Raw genomic sequence first — 22,636 nt, 5'->3', positions numbered from 1 at the left:
AATTTCATAGAGGTTTTTGCTAATCAAGTTTGCCAATTCCTATTTAATCTCACCTAATGAATAGGTATTTATAAGTTTTCAACAAATTATAACCGTTGGGGGACACAAAGGTTATTTTGGAAAAGTTTAATGTTGGTTAAGTAAAATTAACCTAGTTTAAATGTGGTAAAAATCAAGCAACCCGAGAGGTTCGTTTCACCGAAGCTCAGTGACGGTCGACTGAATAGACTCATCAATTTTGAATTGTTTTCCAGGTTCATGTTGCTCTGGGAAACGGTCAGTTGACCGAATAGAGGCGATTTCCAAACCTTTCGAGGTTCGGTTTGCCAGGCTCATTTTGAACTAAACATTCAGTCGACTAAGGAAGGTGGAAGACATCACTGTCATGGTTCGATCGACCATGGGTGGCATGTTAATTTTTGGTTCGGTCGACCAAGCCAAGTGAACACTTCGACTTTCTTGCCAATCGGTCTACCGAGGCGTTGACAACGCCAATAGGTCAGTCGACCAAAGCCCTTTGAAAAATATTTCCTCTTCTTTTGACCTTATATGATTTTATCCCTATTTGTATATGTTTGCAATTAGGCTCAAGGGACATAGCCATGATTTGTCCTATGGTCAATCATAGACTTGAGAGGTAACCCCAAAAATCCAATGTTGGTCGACTGAACCCTAAGGTCATTCTATGGTCTTTGAGCTTATGCATCATATCATGCATGTAATACAATTATTACAAAACATATTATTATAGACCCAAATAATAAATGCATTACACTACAACTTGAAATAAAAATCTTCATGCTCTACTCCTTTGTAATTTCATGGGTTGCGACAAATGGTGCATGCATTTAAGTACTTTTCGGCTTCCATTTCTCATTTGTCATTCGTGCTTAAAAAACTAAACCTATTCATAAACTTAGCACACAGATAAGATAATGTGGTTTGTCATAATCAAAACAGGGATCGCACTCAAAAAGTTAACAGTTATCTTCCACAAGCTCTTGGGATCCTACACCCAAGTGGTCATCTTCCAAAGGCTCTCGGGATCCTACACTTGAGTAGTCATCTTCTAAAATCTCTCGGGATGCTACACCTGAGTAGTCATCTTTCAGAGGCTCTCGAGATCCTACACTAGAGTAATCATCTTCCAAAGGCTCTCGGGATCCTACACCAAAGTAGTCATCTCCAAAAGGCTCTCGAGATCCTACACCCAAGCAATAATCAAATTCTTCAGATCCTACACCCGAGTAGCCATTCTCCAAAGGCCCTCAAAATCCTATACTCGAGCAGTCATCAAATTATTGGGAGCGTGCATTCTCTCTCTCTCTCTCTCTCTCTCTCTCTCTCTCTCTCTCTCTTATTTTCCCTCTCTAGACTGACGATTATCTCTTCTTGTCTTTTTGCTTTCAGCTTTGTTAAAGCTCGGATTGACGATCGAGAACCACCACGAGGTTCTTGAGAAGATTCTCTACAACATAGGTGGAGTAAATTTTCAATTTGGAGTTCTGGGGCATCATCCCAAAATCAGGGTAAATAATATTTTAGGGTTTAATGGGTTGTTTGAAGTATTTGAAATCTAGGAAGTATTATACAGAAATTGTTGTCGAAAATGAGTTGACTGATTTGGTAAAAATGTGATTTTTAGGCTTTTGAGATGTAAACGCCAAGCAATGTTAGATTTAGGGTGTTAATGGACCTCTCAGTAAGCTAGGTAAGGGGAATAAATTATTACAATCAATTTGAGATATACTGATTGAGTTATTATGTGAAAATAGTATTATAATATTTTACCCAAAATTTATTATGATATAAATATTAGATGAAAGTTGTGTGGCATATGATTTAGATTGAGATATGTTTAAAATTGGGTTAAATGATTTATCCTAAGAAATATGAGTTTTCGTAACGAAAATGTTGAAAAATTATGAAAGTGAAATGTACTGAAATAGTTATATATCTTCTGAGATATGATGAAACGTGAGATATGAAAATATTTTATTGAGAAATACTGAATGACTTGAAATGAGATATGTATATGTTAATATGAGATGAAATGAATTGTGAAAGCTGAATTGAGAAATATTGAAATGAGAATATGAGAATATGGGTGTTGTAATGTGAATACTACAATACAGATATTGAAATGTGAATATGAGAAGAAATATTGCAACGTTAATTCTGCAATATGAATATTGAATTATGAGAATTGAAATATGAAATTCTGAAATATGAATAAAGAAATGTGAATGATGAAATGCTAATACCGCATAATGATTGTGGGTATCTGGTGGTGATATCCCTGATGGATGGTTATGGCAATCCTAATGATGGGTTGTGATATTGAGCACGGTACTGTTACTATTGGAGACAGTACAACCACAGGGACTCATGGAGTGTGTGGCGTGACAGTCGACTGAGCTATTTAGTAGAGTTGTTGTGCCCCCTAAGTCTAGATCAAAGTTATAGGCCGGCCATTCATACTACAGACATTGGATATATGATGTGATATTTTGATCTAACCGAGTCGACCAACCGCAATTAAATCCAGCCTTTGGGCCGCACAACCCTATTCATGGGGGGAAGCATGACGCGGAGAAAAAAATCCTCCGGGTGGCCATGAGTTACAGACACGGGTATGTTGGTTATCAAGGATACTCATAAGCTAGAAATGAAATGGGAATGAAATGGAAATGAAATAGAAATGTGAATGAAATAGCATGTGTTAATAATATAAATAATTAAAGCAAAGTAAAACACTCCTCATAAGGGCTTACTGAGTAAGGTAAGTGCTCTAATAAGTATACAAACGATATCAGGGCCAAAGGAAGCTACTTGTATGGGCAGGTAAGTTTCCCTATTCTTAGGAACTTCACTGGTAAACATGGGTTGTGTATGATCGGATTTGGAAGTGGATTAAAAGCTTATGAAAGCTTGTGTTGTATATATATATATGATTGTAAATGTGGAAATGGTATATTTTCTTAGAAGATACTATCACTGAATAATTTATGTGTTATAATATAATGAAACTCATACTACCTCACATTGTAAATAATTTATTTTGTCTTACTGAGATGTGTTTTACCCAATCATTTAAATATTTTAGGAAACTGAGATAGACCCAGTGATATAGCTTTGAGATAGAGGGGAACCGATAACCTGAGTAGCCAGGGTGAGAATTTTGAGGTAAGGAGGTTTGATTATCCTAGAGTTTCTGTGTTTGACTTGTATATATGGATGGTAGTACTCTGGTATATGTATTCGCTGTGGTATGTATATATATGAAATGACTTCCGCTATTAGGTTTGTGTATATGAGAATGATTGAATATCCGGTACCCATTTTGGGGTCAGGTTATGTATTATAGTATCAGGGGTTGACGTGACCAATATGTGATTATATGTATTTATTTGTATGGGGAAAAAATGGTATGAAAATCAGGGCAACACACTTTGTGTCCTGGGAACCTTGGGATTTTTTGATTTGGATCACCTAGTCCTAGATCTGCCGTGATTTTTTGATCGTCCATCTTGACTTTCCATGTTCAAAGATGAACTTGAAGTGGAAGCACTGTTTGACTACATTCTGATCTCTTCCGTCAAAATCATGTTGATGGCTTCATCAAAATTGAGTTTTGATTTTCCTATGGAGCTACTGATCACAGTAACAATACCTTTCCAACTCTCAAGCAACTGACTATGAATCAGTAAGACACGGATTTCACTGTCAAACTTGATTTCAACTAAGGCGAGTTAATCCGACGGCTCATTGAAATTATTTAGATGTCTACTAAAACTTTCACTTGTGAGTATGTTCATGGTAAATAACTTCTTCATTAAGTGTACTTTATTGGTAGTTGATGGCTGCTCGTACATGTTGGAGAATGCATCCATAAGAGACTTGGTGGTTGTCATATGCTTGATATTGAAGGCAACAGACTTTGCCGGCATCATTCTGATAGCTCCGAGAGCTTTTCAATCAAGCAACTCCCACTTGTTCTCCGTCATGGAATCTGGTTTTTTCCTTCAATGGTAAGTGCAACTCCTTACCAAACAAGTAGTCCTCGATCTACATCTTTTAGAAACCGAAGTTGGTGTCGTTAAACATCGCGATCTTTGAGCTCTTTTCATTCAACATCTTGATTCATTAATCTAGAGATAGAATCAACTCAAACGGACAACACTGTTGGAACTGGAACGGCCAAAAACCTTGAAAATTGTTCAAGTTGTTCAAAAATCGGACCTGAAATGACTTCGAAAAATTGGTCAAATTTTCTAGTCAAAATTGGTCAACTTTCCGTTAAACTTAATGAAATATACTCCCACTTAACGGAATATTCCTGACGTTGTAACCGAAGACACAATTAATGCTACTACTGACGCCATTAACTAGTTGCTGACGTGGCAGGTGGGACCCCAGTGATAACGTGTCTACTGACGTGGTAGTGGGCCCAGTGATGATGTGCTAAATTACACCAGGTAAATTCTTAGGGAAATAGAGGGTTACAATGGACCGTTTAAGTCCCACTTTCCTAAACAAAATTTTCTTTAGACACGTAATTAACATAATATAGCTCCTAGGACCTCCGTTCGAGCTCCGGTTTGCACCGTTGGTTTTGTCTCAATGAGAGGAACATGATGGTGGCCTCAAATATCAATTCTGAGATACTGGGTAGGGTTTCCGATCTGGCTCTGATACCAATTATTAGGGATTTAAGAATAATAATCACACACACAAGCAAAACAAGCACAAAATAAGAACACCATATTTACGTGGTTCGATCTTAATCCGACCTACATCCATGGAGTACATCGAATATACTATAACCTAGAAGAAAACAAGAAGAGCAGACACACACTCAACTCAATTATTTTCACACTTTTCTCTCTCTCACCTTCAGCACTCTCACACTCCTCGCTCACTTGCTTTCATATTTGCACACAAATGCTCTCATTATATAGATACATAGGATGATAGTAAAAGGAAGGGATTAATTCTAATTTAATGGGATGAATTTGACACGCGGTATTATCATTCTAGCGCATGAAAGTTGGCTCTTCCGCGACTCTCATTCTCATCTACAGCTTATTATCATCAAGACCATTAAATTTTCCCATTTAATCTCTATTTCCATATTGCTTAACACCTCCACCAAACACAATCGACATATTTATAAATAATCATTACTTTCTTTTTTATGACAATATCAAACAGTGGCATTAGATTTTATTCAATTAAACATTTACTATCCGCAGTTACTAATATCTGCAGTAATTTTCTATTCATAGTCGATTTATATTAATACGCGCTTAGACATGCAGACATGCAGCTCTGTAATTAACATCACATGCTATAAAAGGTTCTTGGCAGTATTAATGTTTTCAGTAGAAGTAGCTGTCCGGAAGTGGCCGCCTCCCCCCTCCCGTTGCAGAGCTAGCATCCTTTTTTGAAGGAACATACAAGTAGTCAAATTAAGATCCTTCAACGTGCTCACATCCCCAATTAAAGAGTTTCACATGCTCAGTTAATATACATTTTTCCATCCATATGTCCTCCTCCTCTTATAAATACTTCCTTAAGGGACTTGCCTTCACCCCAGATCAAGTTCTATCGAATCCTAATTCAAACATGAGCCTTGCAGCGTTTGGGCGAGGCATGGTGCATCAGTCATGCGCAGCCTGCCGGATGCTACGGAAGAGATGTGACAGCAACTGCATTCTCGCTCCCTACTTCCCGGGCAAGGAGGTCGAAAAGTTTGCGCTCGTGCACAAGGTGTTTGGCGCCAGCAATGTCATCAAGATGATTCGGGTGGGTAGATCTGTAAACATTTCCTCTTTGTCAAGTTCGTAATTTCTAAGATATACATTGGATTCTTTTTTTTTTTTGGACCATATATGAATGCATGCAGATGGTGGAGGAAAGCAAGAGAGAAGATGCAGCTAAAGCAATAGTGTACGAAGCTATGGCGAGGCTGAGGGATCCTGTTTATGGCATCACTGGGGCCATTTTCTACTTGCAGAAGACTGTTGAGGAACTGAAGATGCAATTGGTATCGACGATAGCTCGGGTTTCGGAGTTGCAGGAACAAAGTGATCGGCTGTTGGGGATTCTAACCCGTAATGCTCATCAGCTTAATCATGATCTCATTCCCCTTGCGGACGACCTAGTCCTCCATGGTGGCAATATCTTTTCCTCAGATGACACAGTGATGGGCTGGAATTGGGATCCCTTAAATCCCTTCTAGTGCGTCACTATTTCTTTTGAGCAGGGAATAGAGAACGGACCGTAGCTAAACATTTGATTTGGATAGCAAGTTTAATTAAAGGGAAGCTGCCGTTATTGGGGCTGTGCAGGTTACTTAATTGATTAAAAAAGTTGGGAGTTCTTTCCTTCTTTTCCCACCTTCTCTTTTCTTTTTAGACGATGGAAAATTAAAAATGGAGAAAATTAAAGAGGGAGGCATGAGTGGGAGAACGCGTATAATTCCATCTGAATCACAAACAACCTTGTTTTCCTATTATGGCATGTATGCCTACCTTCAGGTATGTCTTTTGTTGTATATGGGGGCGGTTTTTTGCTTGAAAAAAAATATTGGTAAAAGACAATCACCTCCTTGAGTTTTGATAAAAAGATATTTTGTCAATTAGAGGATCCCTTAAATCGATAATACACATTCTAGTTGATCAAACCTAATTCTAATTGTTTGGATTTGAAGCAAAGATATGCACGGGGCAATTCGTCCTATTCAGATATTCATGACCAAGAAGTACTAGATTCTCTTTCGAATTGGCCCTGAAAGGAGAAGGATGGTTGGAGTACCAACATGCATCTATTATTGAATTCACCCAATCCAATAGTACCCATTTTTGGAACACTCAGTACCAAGGCCTGGGTAAGTCGTCAATCCCTAAAACAAACTATATAACGTACTTTATTTGGTGGGCAACACGTGAACATTTTATTAGAGATTTCTATTATATCAATCTACCTTTTGTGTGATTCCAATTGAAATATGGAACATATACTCTTGGGGTGGGTGTAGGGCAAACGATTTCAAAGTAAACTCCCCATTCATTAGATAGAAAAAATCACCAAGATTTCATCATCTATTGCCAAACTTATTCCAATTCCATTCAATGAGCATTCTCGATATTATGTCTTGAAGAGGACTCGAACCCCCATACTTTTTGGCACAAGATTTGGGGTCTTGTCGTTTTTTTGTCAAGCCTTAAAGGAGGTCAATATTTTTTACCTAAAATATATCATGACAAGTTAATATTAATTAATGTTCAAGAAATTATGTTATTCCAACCGATACATACTATAAAAAAAATGCAACCTAACATAAATTGTAACCTTTGTGTTAATCTAATCTGTCTTATTGGCATGCATAGGAAAAGGGATGAATCTATCAAGTAAATGCTAAAAAATATTTATGAAATTAAAAAATTGTATCGATGCCAAATTCTATCTAAGCATGCTGACGTGGGGTTGGCATTACACTCCCAAACGATAAAACCGGAGGAACGTTCTAACTACAACAAACACTGAAAAAAACACTAAAAAAAGAAAGTGGAGTCGTATCCTTATTTCTAAAAAAGAAAGAAAAATAAAGAACAATTTGAACTACATATTTGATACAAAAAAAAAAAAAGGGATGTGATTGAGTGGAATGAAATCCAATTATAACTTAATTTTATCCCTCTTCTTATTCAAATTTTCATTCAATTTTTTTCCTACTCACATTTCATCGGCTAACCAAAACATGATGTAAAGATCAACAAAACAAAAAAATGAATTCATGATGTAAAGATCAACAAAACAGAAATTGAATGCATGAATACTATTGTAGGTATAGGATGTGATTTGACTAAAGTAAGAAATTTGTTGCTAAAGTTCTTTAGGGATAAAAAAAAACTTCATTTCAACTTCGTTTCTAAAAAAGCCATCACTAAATGTTTTTTCGGATGAGTATTAAAGTTTGTTGTCTAGAGACAATATTTTGGGATGAAATAATTTTATTACTAGAACTTTGACAATTATTTTCTCTATTTGGACGACAAAAGAATTTTGTCCTTATAAGTAAATCAAAGTTTTTATGATGAAATAAATTTGTCCCTAAGTATCAAAAGTGAGGAAATAAACTTATTGGTACTTATCAATCTCCATATATTGTGACAAAATTATTTCGCCTGGTGGTCAGGACAACAGAAATTCGTTGGAGAAAAGTGATGCTGCTTTTAGCCACAAAACTTTTAGTGACAAAATATTCTCATTGCCAAAGCTAGACTTCTTTTCATTTTTTTTTTTTTTAAATCAAATATAGTTCCTGTACAATTTCAATAGTCAATAACCTTTAATATTCGACACTTGCTACTAAAAAAGTCAAAAATGCATTCAATATTCTATTTAAATATTCAATCAACATTCAAGAAAAAAGATCCAATTAAATACCAAATAAAACAACCAAAATGTTATTGCATCAATTAAAGGAATATATATATATATATATATATATATATATATATATATATATATAACTCTATTCAAAATTATATATTTTTTACAACAATTTATAACCCCTATTTATACTTGTAATTGTGAAATAATGGAATAAATACAAATTTAATCCTAAATTAATTTCCACACTTATGAAATAAATACAAAATTAATCCTAAATTAATTTTCATGCTCATTTCTATAATAAATAGATTTGTTGACTTTTCTCAAATAGAAATATCACGTAATTTGGGTCTCATGTTTGTTCCTTTATTTATGGTCTTCCTCAACGTTCCCCCTCAAGTTGGCGTGGATATATATAACAACACCCAACTTGCTGAGTAGTTAATTAAATTGTATAATTCCAAGAATTTTGGTAAATAAATCAGTGGGTTGTTGGTTTATATGCATATGAATTGCTTAAATGATCCTATTTCGAAGTTTTTCTTGAATTACATGATAATCTATATCGATATGTTTGGTTCATGCATGAAACATTGGATTTGAGGCTATATATATAGCAACATTGTTATGGCAATATAGTCTGATTGGCTTTGAATATGTCAGTGTGATTGTAAGTGATTGTTGGAGGAAGGAAATTGTGGATAGATAGTAGGCGTGATTGTTGGAGGAAATTAGGGATAGATAAATATGTCTGTAATATATATTCATTCATCCTGTAAGAAAAAATATGAAGAAATGTACAGAATTTTTCCATTTTCTGACATGGTATTACCTCGGCTCCAATTATCTATCTTTTTTTTTTTCTTGTTTGTCACCTCGTTGGCCAAGGCTTTCTAGATTCGGGTTACGATCACAGCAACGACAGCAGCCGATCCCGATCCCGATCCCGATCCCTGCTCTCGATCTTTGCAACGACCGACGTAGACACGATCTGCTTCGACGACACCACGATCCCAAACAACTGTCCTAACCATTCAGACGCTTTGGCGACCTAGCCTCTCCGCCATCGCCGACCACCAGATCCCCGCCATCGCCGTTGCGACCACGCTTCGGTACCAATCTCTCTAATATTTTCTATTTTGACTCCTACGACGTGCGCGACTCGTCTCCCTCGTGCTCTAGCACCGACTACTTGAGCTTGTAGTCGTTCTCCAGGGAGAAGCTGAACGTGTCGTTGAGGTGCGTCGTGACCTTCCTCGTGCTCCGATCCAGCTTGTACCCCACGATCCCCTGCAGTGGGAGGTCGATCGGAAAGTTCTATTCCTCCAGAACATCGTACGTCGACAGAGGGCTGTCGTACGACGCAACAATAATCTCGTCGACGGAGCACGCGCCATTCGCCACCATCTTGGAATTGGCCTGGAATTTTTTTTTAGTGTTTCGTGAGAAGTGGGAGCAAGGAATTAAAAGGAATTAAAAATGGAGATGGTGCCCTCCGTGGAGGTGACTTCCACCATTTGAGCACGATTACAACATCAATCATTCAATTTAGTAACTGAAAAAAAGGGGCACACTATCCGCAGCAGTGGATTTATACCCCACCTATTTTTTTTTTTTACCTGCTCCCTTTCCAATCTGCAGATTCGCCAACAATGGCAGCTGCTTGGCCAATGAAAATGCCCCGAACAGCCTCTCCCTATCATTCAGATCCAGAACAGAGTTTGAAACCGAAGAACTGATACCGCCGGTGTAGATAGGAGGTTTCTTGACCAACCCTGAACTAACTTCCAACCCAGAACTTTGTCAACAGCCGATTTTGCTATTTCAAAGTTGTTTTCTTTATAAGGTTTTATCAATGGAGGACACCGGCTACATCAGTAAATCCGGTGCTGCCTTATTTAATTCCCGTCAAAATACTAATAGTGATACCACATGACATTTGTCTCCAATGAGAATGCACAAACATTGCAAATGTCAATGAAGTTGTTTCTTCGGTGACCGGGGCTGGCATGGTGACTTTGTCACCTCCTCTCGCATTATCTAATACTTTATTGTTTCTCTATCTATCTCATAGGTTATTCTTTGTTAGCCAAGTAACAATAAACTTAAATTATGCTGTGCTCATTTATCCTACTTCTTGTTTTCTTTAGGATTTTCTTACAAAGGAGATTATTGGGCGTGGTATTATGAGAAGGGAATTATACTACATGGATGATTTCAGTAAGAGTTGAGCACATCATAAGCGTCATCCGAATGGTATCAAGGAGAAACATATTTGGCTTTTACATCTTCGATTAGGGCATCCGTCGTTTGGGTATATACGACATTTGTTCCCTAATTTATTTTCATATATATCAACTGCTAACTTTAAGTGTGATACTTGCATTCTTGCTAAAAGTCATCAAGTTACTTATCCATTAAGTATGCATAAAAGTGACGTTCCATTTGCTTTAATTCATTCCGATGTGTGGGGACCCTTTCTTATTTCTACTGCATCTGGAATTCGTTGGTTTATAATATTTGTTGATGATTGTACTCACATGACTTGGCTATACTTACTAAGACATAAGGATGAGGTATGAAGTGTGCTCAAATCATTTCATGTCATGGTTTAGACTCAATTCTCAGCCAAAATACACATTCTCCAATCCGATAATGGTGGTGAATATGTTAAACGGGGATTTCATGATTATTTCAAACACCATGGAATTATTTATGAAACTTCTTGCCCATAGACTCCTTAGCAAAATGGTGTTGCTAAACGAAAAAACTGACATATACTTGAAATTGCTCGTGCCCTCTTACTTGGTGCCCATGTACCCAACCAGCACTGGACTGAAGCAGTTGCTACAGCCGCGCACCTCCTCCACGGTATGCCATCCAGAGTTGGATTTTAAGACACTACTACAAGCTTTTTCAACTTATGTGTTCTTGCCCACAGTATTATTGACTCTTTTTCGGGTCTTTGGATGTGTAGCTTTTGTACACCTGCACAAGAACCAACGTAATAAACTTAATCCAAGTCTTGTTCGATGTCTTTTTTTGGGATATTCCATACATCAAAAAGGATATCGGTGCTATGAATTGATCACCAAACGCACCTATGTAACTTTGGATGTAACATTTCTAGAATCCGACATGTTCTACTCCCCCTCGGTATCCAATTTTTCTCTTCAGGGGGTGATCCAAGTTGAAGAGCAGAATTGGTCAAGATTTGATTGGATGGGGTTTGATGACATAAATAGTGTAGCTTTGGTGTATTCCCAATAGGGGGTAAATTGAAATTTTTAAAACTTATTCCTAGGTTAAACAAAATGTTAGCATGATATCACAACCTAGGGTTTTTCTATGCAATTCAAAATGCGCCGATAAATATAATATGTGTAAATTTAAATCATACGTATCATTCACACCATAACATACACGTGCGGTAAATATAATGAGCGGAAATATAAATAAACACACGATATGTTATCAGGGTTCAACCAACTGTGCCTACGTCACCGCCTCTACCTTGCAAGCCCGAGGATTCCACTAATGGCTCACTTAACGAGTGGAGCGGTACCAGCTACAACTAGGTCAATTTAAGGGGTTAACCTCACGCCTTACCAGGATGGCGTACCTAACTTTCCTAACCGAGTCTAAGCCAGTTTAGGATTATTCAATAGGGTTAGTCTCCCTCTTCAGGCCCGTGCCTGGAATACAACCAATGTGTAATACAATTTTTGAGTACACAGAAATATGTTTCTCACACTAAACAAATATGTACTATAATATGCGTAAATAATAATAAATCCAAACCAAACATATAAGAACTGTAAGGTCAATAGTGTATATGTGCAATCTACACTCATTATAATGATTATACTCAGTCAAGCACAAGAGTGTTCAAGCAAGCTAATCTTTGAAAACAAAGTATATGAAATCTCAATATAAGATTAGTGTTTCAAAGATGCTAGCAATATTATTCAAACAAACTCAAAAATATTTTCTCAAATTGTATCAAGCACAAGAGTTGTTTGAAAACAAATTTTATAAAATATTTTGCGCATAAAAATAATTACTAAAGGAATCTTGCAATGACAATGCAAAGATCCTCAAGCTACAGAGTTTTCCCAGTACAAGATTTATCAAGTTAAATCCATGGGAATAACCCTAACCAAACTCTCAACAAAAATCAAACAATACAAATATCAATTAGAGAATAGGACTACTTAGAATGAAGCACTAATATTCTAAACACTCTCTCTATACTTGAATGATCAAAGAGAATGAAGTAGAGGAGTATTTGGGATAGTATTTGGCAAAATAGGTTTTTTAAATTTGAGAGAATTTTCATTAATGATCTTGCTAATCTCTAGCTAATTTGCACAAATGAACTCCTATATATAGAAGTTGGGCAAATTATGACCGTTTAGGAGATGTAGGGTATTATTATTATTTTAAAACATTTTAACACATTTAACCTTATTTTATTATTTTAACCATGGCAAAAATATTACGGCAACTCGAGAACACCGGTCGACCAAGGCAAGGTTTAGTTGACTGAGTTGTGCACGTTCAGTCAACCAGGCAAGAAATAAACTAATAGTTCGGTCGACCGGTCAAGGAGGTTCCAGGGCGGCTTTCCTTTTCTGCGCGATTTGGTCAACCAGGAGCTTTTGAACTAAGTAGTTTGGTCAATCGGATCATTGAGTTCTCACACATCAGAACTCGGTCAACCAGGGCGTTGGCATACAATTTGGGCTCAGTCGACCATAAGGTCAAAATGTTGACTCTGAGGGAGTTCGGTTAACCCGGTGAGAATGAACTAGCAGCAAGTTTTGGTCGACCAGACAATGGTCAAATAGTTGACTTGGTCTCAGTTCGATCGGCCGGTTGATATTGTACTTGTGCAGTACGGTCGACCAAACATGCAACTTAAGTGCATTTCGGTTCTTTTTACTTATGCAATCACCCTATTTATATGACCATATATATTTGTGCACGTATGAGTGTCCTAGGGTCATTTTAAGTCATTTTTAGGACACAGAAAAAATTCAGCGTCGGTCGACCTGATCCCTAAGGTCTTTCTGAGGTCATTTGATTTTCAAATGATGTGTCGGGACCTAGAGTCATTCTATTTGAGTACGTGCTTAGATTCTTTAACTACTTATACTAACCAAATATTAATTTCATCATGTTTAATAGTATAAGACATCAATCCAAATCTTTAATATCAACTATACTGAGTATTTTTCAATTGCATTTGTCACTTGATTAGAATTGTTGTCCCTATAGATCATAGATGCATAAGAGAGTATATATTGAGGCATGCAATAATGTTCATGACCCAAGAACATTCCATATTAAATCATAAGTCTTTAAGTACATGATATAATATTTAGGGTATTCTCAAGAGCCTCGATATTTAGTAGACGAAAGTGATGCATATGGATCATTTATGTGCTTCCTATAGGGATGGATCTGAGCCTTTCTAAACGGTTGACGATTATGTTAGGATAAAGTTTAATTATCTATTTGGTTTCACTCATCCTTTCAAAAATGTTTTAACATTAATTTTGTCATAATCATCTTTACCACAAGATATTTTCCTTCATCTGTCAGAGAGGAAAAGATTGAGAAGTTTACTAATTTGACCCAGGGGGAAGTGACGGTTGCAGAGTATGCAGCTAAAATTGTGGAATTGTCGCGTTTCGCTCCATTTTTTATTCCAAATGATATAAGGAAAGTCAGGAAATTTGGGAAAGGCCTGAAGCGCAGAATTTACGAGTTGGTAGTCAGGTTTCAGCTCCAGAGTTTTTCAAAACTAGTTGATAAGGCCTTAATGTTGGAGAAGAGTATCTAAAGCAGCATTGAGTCTTTAGAGCAGAAGAAGAGACCTACACCACCTTGTTTTCAGTCTGAGGCCAATCAAGGATCAGCGAAGAAAGGAAAAGAAACAGTGGGCTCTGTATGCCCGAAGTGTAATAAGAGGCATAGGGGCGAATGCTGGTTTGACACTCCGAATTGTTATAGGTGCAGTAAACCAGGGCATGTCAGGAAAGATTGCAGGGAACCATTGTCTATGGTATCTATGCAGAATCGAGATCGGGGAAAACAATAGGTACTGTTAGGAAGGGGTGCTCCACCCCAACTGTACACACTTCAAGCTGAGGAGGATACCATCGAAGAAGCAGGTATGAGATTATATTTAAGATAATGATGATTTAATTTAATGAAGAATGATTGAATGATTTATATGATGATATTTATGTTGAGTTCTTATAGTTATAGTTAGCAAATGAATTCAAGTAATGTGAAAGGATGATTAGTTAGTAAAATTTCGAGGATGAAATTTCTTGAGGGGAGAATGTAATGACCCGAAAATTAAAACTAATTAAATAATTGAAAAGTATAATAAATGAAATGGATTAATGGATAATAAGAAAAAAGGAAAGATCTTAGAGGAAGGAATAGCAGGCCTCGTTGATGAATGTTTTGTCTTCGTTGACGAGTGTCCTTCTAGAGATTGTGGACGAACTCTCGTTCCTCGTCAACAAAGAAATCCCGATAAAGGGTAATTTTAAACTCTGAATTTCGTTGACGAATATATCTTCTCGTCGACGAAGTCTCTTCAATAGTTCATCGACGAACCCACGTGTCTCGTCGATGAAGCCCTAATTATAAATAGAGTTTCTTTCATTTTCAGCGAGAAACTTTGGGATTTCACTCACTCTCTCTCTCTCTCTCTCTCTCTCTCTCTCTCTCTCTCTATAAAAAATGGATCTCCAACCTTCTCTCTTCGATTTCGGGCTGGATTTGACCAGGTTTGACAATCCGGAACCACCATGAGGTTCGTAGGATCATTCTCTGCAAGGTTGCAGGAGCTGATCGTTGGTTTGAGAGGTTTGGGAAACATCCCAAAACCAGGGTAAGTGAGTTATTTTGGGAATTTTCTTAACAAATTGTTATTTGGAGCCTAGGAAGTATTAAATAAGTATTTTTCTTAAGATTTGAGTCAATTGGGGTTTATTTAATTAAATTAAGATTTTTTATTTAGGGTCCAAGTGAACGCCATAGGCATCGGTTCGGGGATCTTATCGGCGTATTTCAGAAGTTAGGTTAGGGGAAATTGTATATTAAATCATATTTTATGAAATTAAAGGTAATAAATTATGTTATATTTATGTATATATTTTGGTGTGGATTACTAAAATTCCAACCATGTAAACTATGTTTTCTGAGCATAGGACCATTTATTTAGCTATGTATATGTGGAAATGAACTGAAGAAAGTGAAAGGAATTTTCTAGAAATTTATGTAAGAAATGGAAGTTATATTTTCAGTAATTAAATGCTAAATATAGGTTGGCTTATTTTTCAAGGAATATGTATGAATTTTATTGTTAAATTGTGTGGCATGAGTAAATATGTGCAAATATACGTTGCATATATGAGATGTAAGTTAAGTAAGTAATACATTGAGAATAAAATATGATATGAACCATGCTGCTTGTGTATGTTAAATGCAACCATGTAAATGTACGACAGCTGAAAGCCGTGTTAGCAGATTTTAGCGCATTTCTATATAGACTAACTGATGACATCTAAAATTAATTGTGTTAGCAGATTCTAGCGCATTTCTATGTGCACTAACTGATGACGGCTAAAGAGTGGCTATAATACAAATGAATGAAATGAAAATGGAATGAAATGGAAATGAAATGACAATGGAATGAAATGTGAAATATGAACGATGTAAATGGGAAAGAGTCACTTAAAGTGAAATGTAATGCAATGTTTAAGTTATGAACATGAACGGATGTGAATGGTTGAATAATGATATAAAAAATAATGTATTATCATATTAGAAGTATCTATGCTCGTAAAACATGTTATGATTGGGCGAGGTGTACTCTTCACCTAAGGACTTGCTGAGAAAGGTGAGTGCGCTAGTAACTTCAAATGTGTCAGTAACTGCATAATGTACTAGGGCAGAGGTAACCTACTTATATAGGTGGGTAGATTTCCCTATCCTTGGGGCCTTTGTTGGTAAACCTTTGTTTGAACTGTGTGAGTACGAGATCAATCTAATACTTGAGGGCTTGCTAAGTAAGGTGAGTGTCCTAGTATGCTTCAACAGCAACCCTGGGGTTGCCTAAATATCAGAGCAGAGGAGTGCTACTTGTATGGGCGAGTAATCAGCCCTATCTTTGGGTAATCTCATGAATTAAATCCTTTGCATGTGATTGATTAGGTTAAAAGAATGGTTTCGGTGTTTATGTTAATGTTTTGAAAATGTTATTAAAATGATATTTATAAATCTCATGTTAGCCACATGTTGTTTTTAATATCCTGTTTCTTCCCTTTCTGAGAAGTGTCTCACCCAAACATGAATATTTCTTTTCCAAGACATCCTTGAGGCCAGGCTTAGGGAGCTCGAGGGTTTATAGTATTTTTTAGGATTATTAGAGAAAGGGAATCTTTTTTATAATACTGTTGGGTTGAATAAAGTTTAAGTTTATGGTTTTATGTTTTAAGATTGTTGAGAAAGGAATGATTGTGATAACTGAAATGCTTTGGAGATATATGTATATATGGAAATGCAGGTGATGAATGGTTAATATGGATTATAGATAGGAATAGTAAACTCTCGTATAATATTAATGGAGATTATGTTTACGTTTTTCGCTACGTATGTATTGCTTTGTGAATTATCGGGATTTAATCAGGTATAACACACTGGATAAGTTTTAAGGGTTCGGGGTGTTACATCATTTGTCTGTTGCTTTGCTCCCTGTGCTCTTGCAACCCATTCTCCCATCTCCATCTCCTTCACTCCCTAGTAGAAGTGTTGTGTGTGTGCATTTGTTTCACACGCAGTAAAGGAGATCCACTCACCACCTCTCGTTGCCGTCGCCACCCCTATCACTGTAGTCTTCTTAAACTCTGGCAACCACCTACACAACCACTTGAGCCTTTCTGCTGCTCTCTCTCTTCTCTCAGCCACTGCAGCCAGCTGCTGCTCCTCTCCGAAGCTATTGCTACCTGCTCCTCACCATCACCAACCACCTGCGTGACTCTCAACTTTGGTAGCCACTTCATGCTCCCATCATCTCCAGCCATAGCACAACAACCCGTGAGCCACCCCCCATGGTCACGGTCACCTGCTCAACTAGCTTGCTCCTCCAGTTCCAGCTGTACGCACAGTAAGTAACCTCTATACACACACCATACACACTTCATACACACACTGTTTACACACGCATGCATGCAATCACTCACGCTGTGTATGCACATCACACATACATGCACATATGTGTGTGTGTGTGTATATTTATTTATTTATTTTGATTTTATTTGAGCTGTAAAGGTTGAATTTTTAAATTTGAGTTTTTTTTTTTTTTTTGTATATCTAACATCAATTTATTTTTTGTAGGATTTTTCTCCTTTTTGTAATAATATTTATTCACGTTATATATATATATATATGTGTGTGTGTGTGTGTGTGTGTGCGTGTACTACAAAAAAGCTAGTTTTTAGTATTAGTGATGAATTCAATTTCGTCACTAAAAGTGGGTATTAGTGACGATTTTAGTAATCGTTACTAATATAACACTATTAATCACGAAATTGAATCTGTTACTAATAATTTCATCACTAAAAGTTGAAAAAAAATCATGGAAAAACATTTTTTGCTCAAAAATTGTCCTAGGAGAATATTAGCGACGATTTATGCGGTATTAGTGACGAATTAAATCCGTCGCTAAAAGATATTCACTAGTGACTATTAAATAACCGTCACTACTATTATTTTAAAAAATAAAAAAAATTGTTTCAGAGTATTAGTGATGAATATACAAATTCGTCACTATTAGTCCTTTATTAGTGATTATTAGTGACGAATTTGAAAATCGTCACTAATACTTCCTTTATTTAAAAAATAAAAAAAAACAATTTGTTTTAGAGTATTAGTGACGAATATACAAATTCGTCACTATTAACCCTTTATTAGTGACGGATTTGAGAACCGTCACTAATACTTACCTTACTTAAAAAAAAAAAAAAATATTTTGTTTCAGAATATTAGTGACGAATTTGTATATTCGTTACTATTAGCTCCTTATTAGTGACGGATTTAAGAACCGTCACTAATACTTCCCCTATTTAAAAAAAAAACATAAAAAATTTTATTTTAGAGTATTAGTAACGAATATAGAAATTCGTCATTATTGACCCCTTATTAGTGATGGATGTGAAAACTGTTACTTATACTTTCCTTATTTTAAAAAAATAAAAAATAAAAAATAGTTTCAAAGTATTAGTGATGAATATAAAAAAATCATCACTATTGACTCCTTATTAGTGACGGATTTGAGAACAGTCATTAATACTTCCTTTATTTAAAAAAAAAATAAAAAAATTTTGTTTCAGAGTATTAGTGACGAATATAGAAATTCGTCACTATTGGCCCCTTTTTAGTGATAAATTTTAGAACTGTTACTAAGACTTCTCTTATTTAAAAAAAATAAAAAAATTTATTTTTAGAGTATTAGTGACAAATATAGAAATTCGTTATTATTAGCCTCTTATTAGTGACTGATTTTAGAACCATCACTAGTACTTTCCTTATTTAAAAAAAATTAAAATTTTTTGTTTTAGAATATTAGTGACGAATATAAAAATTCATCACTATTGACCCCTTATTAATGACGGATGCGAGAACCGTCACTAATACTTTCCTTATTTTAAAAAAATAAAAAAAATTTATTTCAGAATATTAGTGATGAATATAAAAAATCGTTACTATTGACCCCTTATTAGGGATGGATTTGAGAACCGTCACTAATACTTCCCTTATTTAAATAAAAAAAAAAATTTGCTTCAGAATATTAGTGACAAATATAGAAATTCGTCACTAATTGCGCTTTTCTAGTGACGGATTTTAGAACCATCACTAAAACTTTCCTTATTTAAAAAAAAAAAAAAATTTATTTTCAGAGTATTGGTGACGAATATAGAAATTCGTTACTATTGACCCCTTATTAGTGACGAATTTCATAACCGTCACTAATATTTCTCTTGTTTAAAAAAAATAAAAAATTTTATTTTAAAGTATTAGTGACAAATATACAAATTTGTCACTATTAACCCTTTATTAATGACGAATTTGAGAACCGTCACTAATACTTTTCTTATTAGTGATAGATTTAAGAATCGTTACTATTGGATATTAGTGACAATTTGTTGAACGGACACTATTTAGATTTTTTATTAAAAAAATATATTTTTTGTGTCAGACTTACCCAGCCAGTTTCCCCAATCCCCTCATTTTCCCTCCTTTCCATTTTCTGCTTCCCTCCTACGCTCTCCATCCCCTTTCTGTTGCAACCTGGTTTGCGGTCCCCCGTTGCCGTTGGCCATCGCCGTCTCCTGTTGCCATCGCTTGTTGCCTCATCGTCGCCCCTCCTTTCCATTTTCTTCTTCCCTCCACCACTCCCCATCCTCTCTTCATCGCAGCCTGGTTCGCCGTCACTCGTCTCCCCTCACCTCGCCGTCGACCCTCGCAGCCCCAGCCCCTCTCCCTTGGTACATTTCTTTCCTTAATCTCTCATTTTTTCATAATGTTCTAAATACCACCATACATCATAATATCAAGTTGTTTGTCATCTATTTTCTTCAAAAAATTCAACTTTTTCAATTGTTCACTTGGAGCACTCTGTTAGTGGCTGTTTGGAACTATTAGAGATGTTTGCTAAGGTTGTTGGGGCTGTGTAAGTTTTTTTTTTGGAACTGTTAGAGCTGTTAGTTGCATCTTCTTCTTCTTCTTCGCAGAGCCGAAGTCACCTGCAGCTTCATCAGCTTGCGGAGGGACAGAATGTTCGTGTCAAGAACCTTGTTTCATCCATGGCGAAATCTTTTCTTCCCGCCAAGTGCAGGCTTCGTCTCGATCCTCCAAATAAGCTCTTCTTTCCCTGTGCGTCTCAAGTGTTCCTCTTTTTTTTTTTTGGCTATTTTGGGTTCTCGGTTGTTTTCTTGATATTTTTGTTAACTTACTTTTTTCATTTGTTTTTCTCGATATGGGATTTTGGGTTTTGGATGATTGGATCGATTCGGTTATATTTTCAGCTAAAATTTTTGTTTTATCTCTTTGCAGATTACTGCTTTGCCAGCTAGAATTTTCATTCCCTGTTTGATTTGTTTTGACCCTTTTGGTTTGTTTGTATTTTTTTTTAAAGATGAACCATGCAAACAACAACTCTGAAGAGCTACTACATGCGCCCCCCCTAGGGGAATACTTGCTCCAGGCAAAAGTCTTATTGCAACTGGTAATCAGTATTTAGAAGAATGCAAAAAAACTGGTTCAAATACATTGATTACTTTGTTTTTGGTGGTTTCGTCATCTGACTTTGTAACTTAATTGACAGTGTTCAAGTTTGTAGAGCATCCAGAAAACAATAAGAAACTTGTGGCACAGAGGAGCAGGGTTAAGTTCAAGATTGTGAGTTTAAAAGTCAAAGGAGGAACAGACTATGTACCAAAGCTGGTATGTTATGTGGGCCATTTATTTGAGATTTACTTCTGGTGAGAAATATATTGTGATGCGAGCACAATTTGGTGAACTTTTGTTGAAACTCCTATTCTTGCCACCAACATATTATATATTTGTTCCTTTCAAGTATATATATTTTAATGTAAAATTTTGGGTACTTCAATTTTTAAAGTCCTCTTAAATTTGAATCTAAATCTTGAAAGCTTAACTTTTAAATACAATCTTACATCATGTTGAACTTTCGATATTTATTATTTGGATTTTGTGTATAGTTTGGATAGAACACAATTCGTTATCTACCTAAACACTAACATTACTCTATATTTGGAAGTTTAGAATTTAAAGGTAGAATTTGAATTTGTGTGAATATTGATAAAAATCAATACAAATTCAAACTCGAGGCATTAGTTTATTACAATTTACGTATGTTGAAGTGAAAAATGATAAATAAATAATTTTTGAAATTTTACAATTTGTATTTAATATATTATTTTAAGAAAAGAATTATTAATTTTACAATGACTTATGCCCCACCATATGACTATCAAAATTGAATAAATAATTATTTTCTTACTATACCTATAGTGTGGAATGTTTGTTTGTCTTACCTTAAAAAATTTTTATATGCTTTGGGGCCTAATGTTCTTGAGTGGAAATGGAACATCAGAAGTTCCATTGGAGGAGCGTGCCTATATTGTGCCATAAATGGAAAACCACCTCACCAGAGCTAGCTCCATTAATGGAAAACCACCTCACCAATAACAATAAGCTTTTAATTTTTAAGATGAGTGGTTTTTAATTGGTACAAAATATCATGCAAATTGTAACTCGGGAACTCAAGGTGAAAACCTTACCCACTCAATTTACATCAATTGCTGGCATTTCGTTCTTTCTTTACATCATTGCTCCATCTTCCCTATCTTTGTTGGTTGTTTAATTGTATTCATATGCTGAATTGTGAATTGTTGGGAGATACTGGAACTGTATTGATTGTGTTGTCAATTTAATTATTTCTTAACATTCTGTTTTCTTTTGTTTTTTGTTGAATATAGGGCGGTGATTGTTCGAAACTCTAAGCTTCTTTTGAGTGATGTTGCTACTTTCTTGATACTGGAATTTAGTTTGCATCATAAAATATATGTGTTTTCCTTTATGTGATGTATTGCTCAAAGTTATTCTCTGGATCAGTACATGTAAGAGTATCATAAAATAGAAATTGTGGTTAATTTCTATAGCTGTCTTGCTTATGGGTGAGAATGGCCACCAAGGGATTTCAATATATATATGCTGAATTGTGAATTGTTTGGAGATACTGAAATTGTATTGATTGTGCTGTTAGGACTTGATTTTGATTTTCTGCAATATCATATATGTATATATGTGTGTATATATATTTAAAGAGATCATAGTGTTTCAAAACTTACTTATATCTTCTTTTTGTTTATTTTCTACTACTTATATCTTTCAGACATAAATTGAATTAGTTGATTGGGCATTTCGTTTGGCTACCTAGTCCCTTCACCAAAAAGGGCTTAAACAAATCACCCACTCGCCAGTCGCCACTTAAAAAAATCACTATAGCCTCTAATTCCACAAACTGCTTCTTTCGAGCCACAACCCTTGCCTCGGATCTCGTGAGCCTTCTCACCTTCATGAGAACTCCTCGAAGGTCGCAATAACCTCTCACATCCCTTCTTCC

The 22,636-nt window shown here is 35.8% G+C and overlaps 1 protein-coding gene and 1 long non-coding RNA gene across 2 annotated transcripts; one reads left to right on the top strand and one right to left on the bottom strand.

The window, feature by feature from the left end:
* The first annotated feature begins 5,604 nt into the window (after positions 1-5,604).
* On the top strand, positions 5,605-6,667 carry LOC131166202 (LOB domain-containing protein 1-like). The gene is made up of 2 exons (XM_058124548.1): positions 5,605-5,808; positions 5,909-6,667. The coding sequence occupies exons 1-2, from the start codon at positions 5,629-5,631 to the stop codon at positions 6,242-6,244; spliced, it is 516 nt and encodes a 171-aa protein (XP_057980531.1). The 5' UTR covers positions 5,605-5,628; the 3' UTR covers positions 6,245-6,667.
* Positions 6,668-9,151: 2,484 nt separating this feature from the next.
* Positions 9,152-10,221, bottom strand: LOC131166166 (uncharacterized). The gene is made up of 2 exons (XR_009139749.1): positions 10,023-10,221; positions 9,152-9,822 (listed from the first exon to the last, which is right to left on the bottom strand). It is a non-coding gene; the product is annotated as an uncharacterized LOC131166166 (long non-coding RNA).
* Between the last annotated feature and the right edge of the window lie 12,415 nt (positions 10,222-22,636).

This window comes from Malania oleifera, chromosome 10 (assembly GCF_029873635.1).
Source record: "Malania oleifera isolate guangnan ecotype guangnan chromosome 10, ASM2987363v1, whole genome shotgun sequence".
NCBI classification, from domain to species: Eukaryota; Viridiplantae; Streptophyta; class Magnoliopsida; order Santalales; family Ximeniaceae; genus Malania; species Malania oleifera.
Note: the sequence above shows the minus strand (reverse complement) of the source record. Positions and strands in the feature narration are given on the sequence as shown.